Here is a 7588-nt window from a genome sequence, read left to right on the forward strand (position 1 = left end):
GACTTCACATTAAATGGAACAAAATCATCCAGCAGAGCTTTATTTGCGAGTGCACCACAACAAGGACAACGACGTGAAAATACAACGCGCTTGCTTGCATACGGTAGACAACACGGCAGAAACGCAACCGAAAAGAGAATGGACTCTTTGAACACATTCGCTCAAAATACTGACCAATGACCACTGTTCATTTTCGGTCGAAGCATTTGATGAATCGGAACCTCAAACGCATTGTCAAAAACCTGTTAACAGGCCGGTTGTCACGGTGCTGAATTAGCTCAGCGGGTACCCAAAGCAGGAGTTGAAAGATTGTACACTAGCCGAGAGAGATTGACTCAATATATACATAAATATATACACGTTCCGTCTCATCTTGTAAAACGACAATTGAGGCAGCTCTATCACAAAGCCAGCAGAAATTAAAGCGGTTATTGCGTGTATACGTTTCTGCCTGTGAAAACGCTTCGGAGCGCGGCGTGGAGACCTTAAATGAGACCTTGCAAAAGTTGAGGCATTAAGAGTCCCGCAATGGTGATTCGTCAAACATGCTCTGCCCAAATAGAATGATGAAGACTTAAAAATTGCAAAACTCCGTGACGTTCGTTTGTCTACTACACCTGGTTTACGTTCCGAGGAAATAGTCCAAACTCTCTGGAAATCTGTTTTGGAAGGAACACCGGATATGTCCGAAATTGACACAAAATGGCAGCTTTTAACCACAATTGGAATAAATTAAAGTTTGGCTGCCCTGACATAATTAGCGAAACTTGAAATTCTCATAACTTCCTGCCATCCTTCTGTCCAAAATACATCAAATTTTGGAGCAATTGGACAAACGTTTGTCTTGAAAGAACCCCTGGAAATGACCCCGAAAAAGGCAGACTTTCAGTGCCTTTTCAGGCCTTGGTTCTTGAGATGAAATTAATAACGAAGAATCGAAGCAATTTCAAGAGGAACATTGCAACTGTATTGCTCGGACCAGAATGATATCCACAACATAACACGGATCACTTCCAAACTCTCATCTACTGTTCTAAAAAATATCAAAAGACAACAAAAATAAAGAATGCCCAACAGCTACTGTATGTCCACAAAAAAGTCTATACTTTACAATTTGTTATATACATGGAAATAAATGGACCATCAAAGAATAGTGTGCGGCTAAACAATATGTATGTACTGTATATAAATAAAACTTGTACCGTAAACAAGTGAGAATTTACAAAAAAAAAAGCACTATTTCATATTTTCTCATTCTAATATTCAGTGTTGATCCCACCAGAGAACGCCTGTCACTGTTCCTCCAGCCAGGACGGCTTGTCGGCGCCGGGCGGCTTCAATTTGACGTTGAACTGCACCAGAGTTTGTTCCAGCTGCTGCTGGTTGCCGGCGAAGTAGGCCGAGATGGCGTTGTGGAACAGCAGCAGCTGCTTGTGCATCACTTTCACCTGGGACACATCAAAAACATGACGCCCGGCGGTCCCTGCGCTCGATGGTGCTTGCTGGATTCATTCATTTATTTATTTATTTTTGAGCTTTGTGACATGAGGGGGGGGGGGGAAATGACTGAAAAATGCCATTCAAATGCTGACGACAATGATTGCTTTTAATACTTTGGCACCATCTGGTGGCATATCGGTGCCCTGCACCTACATTGAACTGAAGGGAGAAGCTTCATTGTCATTGGCCCCCCTACAAGTCACACAGCTCAGATGTTGTTGTGACTTCCGCCTTATTCAGAATACAGGAATTATATATTTTTTTAAAAAGAGTCAACTCAAGGTAGCAGCGTAAATGGTGCAGTTTTGTCATGTAAGCGATGCGGAGCGCAGCAAACCTTGTTCTCCTCCAAGAACTTGAGCTTGATGGTGACGTCGCTGCGCAGCCGCTCGTATTTGTCCCGGTGCACTTGGTAGTCGTGCTGGGCCATGTCGATGCGGACCATGGCGGCGCTGTCCCTCGGGCCCAAACTCAGCTCTTCCAAGTCGGAGCGGTAGGCGTCAAACTCCAACCTGAGGGGGCGCGCGGGGAGGAAAACAACATAAAATGGAGGCCGTGACATTGCAGGGAACCCACGCAAGAGAACCCCCAACCCGACATTTGGGTTACCTTGCATTTTCATAGTGCTTGATAGTCATCAGGGTATCCTCCATGGTTTTGTTGACCAAAGTGTCGATGCTGGACACAAAGAAGTTGATGGCGCCCAGCAGGGACTCGCCGTTCTTGCACAATAGCTTTTGAGTTTCCGCGTTATACCCAAACTCATCCTGATGGGGGGGAGACAAAAGTGCACATCCTTAACAATTTCTCAACCGCTGCGTAGTGAGAGATCATCAGCCGATGATCACGAAACTGGTCCGAAAATTCTTATTTCGGCCGATGAATTAATATTAAAAAAAAGTCCAAATCAAATCATTTCCATGGCATTATTTCCCCCCCCCCCCCCCCAATATATTTTTAGATGATTTTCAAATGAACATGACCACTGAAAGCGTGACACTGGAGTCGCGCTGTGGGCTACCTGCAGCTCGGGTGACTTCTGGCTGAGGTCGGTGAAGGTGTCACCGAGAGCCTGCTGTGTTTGCACCATGCTCTGGAAGTGGCTGGTGAGCGCCGTGGCCAGCCGGAGGATGTTCTCATACTTGCTCTTGGTGTCTCTCAGCAAGTCAATCTGAGCCTCCAGTTCCAGGTCCACCGTCCGCGAGCCTCGGCCAAAGCGCTCCGAGAACATCTGCTTGGTGCACTGACGAGGGGGGGGGGGGGGGGGGGGGTGTAACGGATGGTTGAAAAACAACTAAGGGAGCGCTCAGAGTTGAAATAAAATTAACTTGAGCTCAGAGAGGTAAGGTGGGGCAAGGCCAAGATTTGGAAACAAATAATAGGATCTTAAAAAGAACTCTAACATGACGCAGTGAATCGATGCTAGAGTAGGAGTGATGTGCTCCCTCTTTTGAGTAGCAGTCAAGAGGCGAGCAGCGGCATTTTGGACCAACTGGAGATGCCTAATGGAGGATCGGCTGACTCCAAAGTCAAGCGCATGACAGAAATTCAGCTGCGATGTGACAAAGGGCACGAGTGACTGTTTCAAAGTGCTCTTAATATTCTGAACTAAACTCAATTGAGTTTAATTCAGAATGAGCGCGACGACCTGGACAGGCTCTCTGTGCAGTGGTATTGGAGGTACCGGTAGCGTGCGCCCCAAACAGCAAAATATCCAGCAATTACCTTATACGTGTTGATGCCCCATTTCTTCACACTGTCCAGCTTCTCCACTGCCACGCCACGGGATACTTCCTCAATCGCGTTGCAGGTGTTATGGTTTGAGGAGCCTTCCAAAAAGAAAAACAAAGGGGGCACTGACATAAAAGCGGTGACTCGCGTTATTCCCGATGGACACGAGAGTCACGGCAGTGAGTGAATGACAAGATGGTGACTGACGGGCTTCAATGATGATACCTGAGAGCCGCTCGCTGCCGCGCTGCGCCAGTCGACCGGCAGCCGGCTGGCTGGTGGGCAAGCTAGCGGCCCGGGATTTCATGCGGATGTCTGTCATGGGCATGGGCGGGGGAGGGGGCGGGGCAGCGAGGATGAGGAAGACGGGTGAGAAAAGCTTTGGATAACGAAAAGTGAAATGTGTCTTTTTGGGATCAGCGATTGAAGATATGGCCAGCATGCGGGTTTTTTTTTGTCATGCGCTCAAGAAACATGGAAGAATGGAGTTAATGAGATGAAATGCAAACGGCAACGGGGACAGCCAGTCTGAATATTACCATACGATACAGTCCAGTATTACAAACGTTCATAGTTGGTTAGTGCATCCTTTAACCCTCCTGTTATGTTTGTGTCTTCGGTCCACCACAAAAGGCAAACCACTGTCGGGGTTTTTTTGTTTGTTTGTTTTTTTGCACAGATCGGCAGGTTTGTCAAGAGGTGCTGCCTCCACGACAGAAAATACAATTCGATCCCCGTGGGGCCATTCATTTGCAACCTGGATAATAGTCTCAGATTCTCCATAGGTCTGCAATAAAAATAAATATCCGTATGTCACAATATGATAATTAGCACAACACTGTGGTGGAAGTTGGCAATTAAAAAAAAAAAAGCTCATAATATTGTGTCAAAACTGATTTTGTCAAGAAAAAAAATAATCAAATCTCATATTGGCGGGGGAGGGGGCGCACAATTCTGTGTTTTTGTACATAACAGCGGTGAGAAACCGGATTGGCCAGTCGTTTTATTGTCAAATACACCTCTTGGAAAGAACCAAATCATAACATGAGGGCTAAGGCGCCAATATTTCCACTCAACTGTCAATGTAGGCATGCGAGCAAGGCTGCATACAAGTCCTTTTGTCCAAATAGGAAAGTTTTCACACAAAAAAAAAATGAAGACTCAAAGGGTTAAAGTTGAGAAACATCGCCAGAATGCACAGGCACCTGGTGCAGGCGCGGGGGCACGTCCTCTGTCCAAATATTCGGGGTTGAAACGAATGGCAGGCCCTATGAGATACGGTAATATAAAGCAGCAGCCTGGAGGTCAGCACGTGTACAGTGAGGGTCAATCATAGTAATCATAAAGCCTCCATTGTTTCATGGCAACCACTTGCGGTCACTGAACGCTATTTAAAAACTCTTCTGGGTTTGTTGGTGGGGAATGAATCGCCCATGCTATTGTGGTCGCTACCTTTGATGGTGCTGGTTGGAATGATGCCCCCCGCTGGACCGCCGTACCCTCCCGAGACGATGCTGGTTTCATTCAGGTTGGGCCCCGACACCATCACCTGCTGCAAATCCTGAGCCACAAACAACAGAATTATTTTAATGATGATAAACTGCGGACTCCACAAAGTTCCAGTTGCCTTCTTGAACAAGTAATTTTTTTCTCACAACCATTAGTACGGCAGCCTACGTATGAATACATAATAAATATGCTGTGGATAAAATGGCATCTGTAAAGCTGAAGTTGACAGGAGAGTTTAAAGAGAAAATTAAGTTGTGGAAGAAATTAGCATAGCATTACAAAGAAGTACAATTATGAAAAACTGATGCAGTGCAGCGGTGAAAAAAAGTCAACTCAACTATGTTTTATGAAACGAGTTTAGGTCACCCTCCACCCCCCACCCCCCAAAAAACAGCGCTACCTTTTGTAATTCATTGAAAACAAAACAAAAACGAATTTGTTTGAGGGGGGGGGGGGAGAGATGATGGCACAATTAATTTCAGTGAGCTTGTAAGTAAAGGTACCACTGTGGTGAATACTTTCATGACACTGAGATGCTGAACAAACAACATTCCATCAAACAAGATATCAACTGACCTGCTCCAGACTGTCATCCTCTGGCTGTGTCCCAGTGTCTCCATTGCTGTTAATGGGAATCTCCATCGTGGCTGCTTTGCTCATGATTCCCTCTGCCATGCCGAAATATCTGAGAAGACAGTGAAAAATACGCAAGTTTACAGCGCAAGTACTACATCGAAGAGCAGAGTTCGCTTACGTTGATGCTACGCCGATTGTTAAATGCAGCTGATGTGGCTTCTGGCTATGTGGCAGCCTAGCTTAAATCTGCCTCTCAGCTTGCTCGTGCAAAAAAAAAAGGTCAAACAGCGCGGAGGAACGCAATAAAATATTACACTTGCGCAGGGAAAAAGCGCCAATTTGTCTACTTAATCAGATCAGTGCAATGTCACATCCATAGCTGCTGTTTACGTGAGCTGCCTCGTTCTGTACAACTCATCCTGAAAATCCTTGCATCCAGCCAAGCAGCGGCTTTGACGTCACTTCGCAATAAAAATATTCCTATTTTAAAGGTATGTTAGTCCATGTTTAAGTGCTTTTAATTAAATTCATATTTAATATACTACAGTAAATAACGCAATAATTTTCGTTTCAGGGTGTTGACGATTTTCTGGAGGCGTATAACAAGAGTTTTGTGAGTATTTTGAAAGAGCACCAATCTTGGAACCATTTCCGTCCTCCTGCTCCGTTGTCCACGTCGTGCAGTGCCTACGTCACGTTCTGCCTAAACTGCAATACTGTGTTGTTTGCTGAGGGGGTCAGTGTTTCCTCATTAAATGCGGCACCAACGTCTCATAGCCTGGAACTCGTTCTGTTTTCTTTTTGATAGTAAATAAACAAAGCATTCTCAACGTGTATAATAGCAACTATTCTGAATATATTGGTTATTTAACTAATTAGAAAATACAGCTCCTTGAGAGCATTAAGTAACGTGTCTTGGTTGCTATTCTACCCTGATAGTCATTAATTACTTTACTCCACCCCCCCCCCCCCCCCCCAAAAAGAAAAAAAAACATGCATGGTCTATGTCAGGGATGGGCAACTCCGAACCTCGAGGACCACTATCCTTCATATTTTAGATGTTTCCCACCTCCAGCACACCTGATTCAAATGATCAGGAGCATTATCAGGCTTGCATTTAAGACTTTAAAGAGTTTTAAGTTGTGTGTGTGACTGTCCACAGTTGTTTGTCTATATGTGCCCTAAAATTGGCTGGGGACCAGGTCAGGGTGTACCACAACTCTCGCCCAAAGTCAGCTGGAAAATTTCCAGCTCAGCCACGACCCTAATGAGGATAAACGGTATGAAAACTGGATAGCTGGATGATTAAATGGCCTATCTAACCATCAACTTCCAAGGGAATTGCAATTTCGGATTATTATTATGATTATTATTATTATGATCATTATTGCGCCCCGCCTCTCTTGCTGATTGCAGTCGTCTTTACAGATAGGCCGATAGAGCCAAACTGTACTAATGTGCCTCATTTGTTTCAATCAAGGAAAGCGGAGGGAAGCGAGCACAGCTTCCAAATGTAGTCCAAGTGCTTAGAAAGAACATTTCCTGCAAGGGACATTTTTCCCAAACATACCGATGCTTGGTTTTACTGCTCCGCCCGCGGCTCCCAAGCCCGCTCCTCCTTGCTTTTGCACTATTCGACCATATTCCTTTGGGTCCAAAGAACTTGTATGTCTGGGTGTTATTTTAAACAAAATGTAAAAAAAATGTGCATGAGACTTCCCTGTGCTTCAAGTGGGGTCGGAGATCATTGCTATCCAGATTTTTTATTTTTCCTCTCAACTGCTTCTTGTTAGCTGTCAAACCCATAAAAATGATTTGAAAAAAAATTACAATATGCAATGTACGTTCTTCTGCTGCAGAGCACCTCATGCTGCGAGTGACCGCCCAGAGGTGCGATGTAAGCGAGAAGTTTGGTGGGGGCCGTGGGGGGGGGGGCAATGAATAGAACATCTCAAATGAAAGAGCGATTATCCCTGCCTGAGTGACGACTTCTCCGCCTTGCCCTTGTGATAGCGCCTCCAAACCTCAAGGGTGTCTGTAGAAGTGCTCGTATGAATAATAATGGAAAAAAAAAAGGTCAATTCAAAATAACACGGCAATTGTGAGCCTAAATCCCGTTTTCTGAGAACGCACACAAAAAGCCGTTGTGCACATGTATAAGTCGAGTACAGTGAGCGGGCAGGAAGTAAAATCGCACAAAGGAAGAAGGCAAATAATGTTGCTGTTGAGACTCACTCGAAGTTCAACATCCCAACGGCTGGCCAGTTGCTTT

At 45.1% G+C, this 7588-nt stretch overlaps 1 protein-coding gene across 4 annotated transcripts; it reads right to left on the bottom strand.

Moving 5' to 3' along the window:
* Positions 1 to 24: 24 nt before the first annotated feature.
* On the bottom strand, positions 25 to 5761 carry LOC147196901 (arfaptin-2-like). 4 transcript variants are annotated; one of them, XM_086125601.1, is made up of 10 exons: positions 5495 to 5761; positions 5317 to 5425; positions 4684 to 4792; positions 4437 to 4499; positions 3457 to 3546; positions 3226 to 3329; positions 2522 to 2743; positions 2110 to 2267; positions 1838 to 2012; positions 25 to 1448 (listed from the first exon to the last, which is right to left on the bottom strand). In XM_086125601.1, exons 2-10 carry the CDS (start codon positions 5413 to 5415, stop codon positions 1293 to 1295), a joined length of 1176 nt encoding a protein of 391 aa, XP_085981727.1. In that variant the 5' UTR covers positions 5416 to 5425; positions 5495 to 5761; the 3' UTR covers positions 25 to 1292. The 4 variants fall into 4 exon arrangements, with proteins under 4 accessions (XP_085981727.1, XP_085981728.1, XP_085981729.1 ...); XM_086125602.1 differs by lacking the exon at positions 4437 to 4499; XM_086125603.1 differs by lacking the exon at positions 3457 to 3546.
* Positions 5762 to 7588: the final 1827 nt, after the last annotated feature.

The sequence above is a fragment of the Hippocampus guttulatus genome, chromosome 12, assembly GCF_054856545.1.
Source record: "Hippocampus guttulatus isolate MCC_2025c chromosome 12, RoL_Hgut_1.0, whole genome shotgun sequence".
NCBI classification, from domain to species: domain Eukaryota; kingdom Metazoa; phylum Chordata; class Actinopteri; order Syngnathiformes; family Syngnathidae; genus Hippocampus; species Hippocampus guttulatus.

Coding starts and splice junctions, on each gene's coding strand:
- LOC147196901 (XM_086125601.1), bottom strand. CDS start 5,415: ATGGCAGAGGGAATCATGAGCAAAGCAGCCACGATGGAGATTCCCATT. Junction 3,330..3,456: donor CGGCAGCGAGCGGCTCTCAG/GTATCATCATTG, acceptor TCTTTTTGGAAG/GCTCCTCAAACCATAACACC. Junction 2,744..3,225: donor GGGGCATCAACACGTATAAG/GTAATTGCTGGA, acceptor CCCCCTCGTCAG/TGCACCAAGCAGATGTTCTC.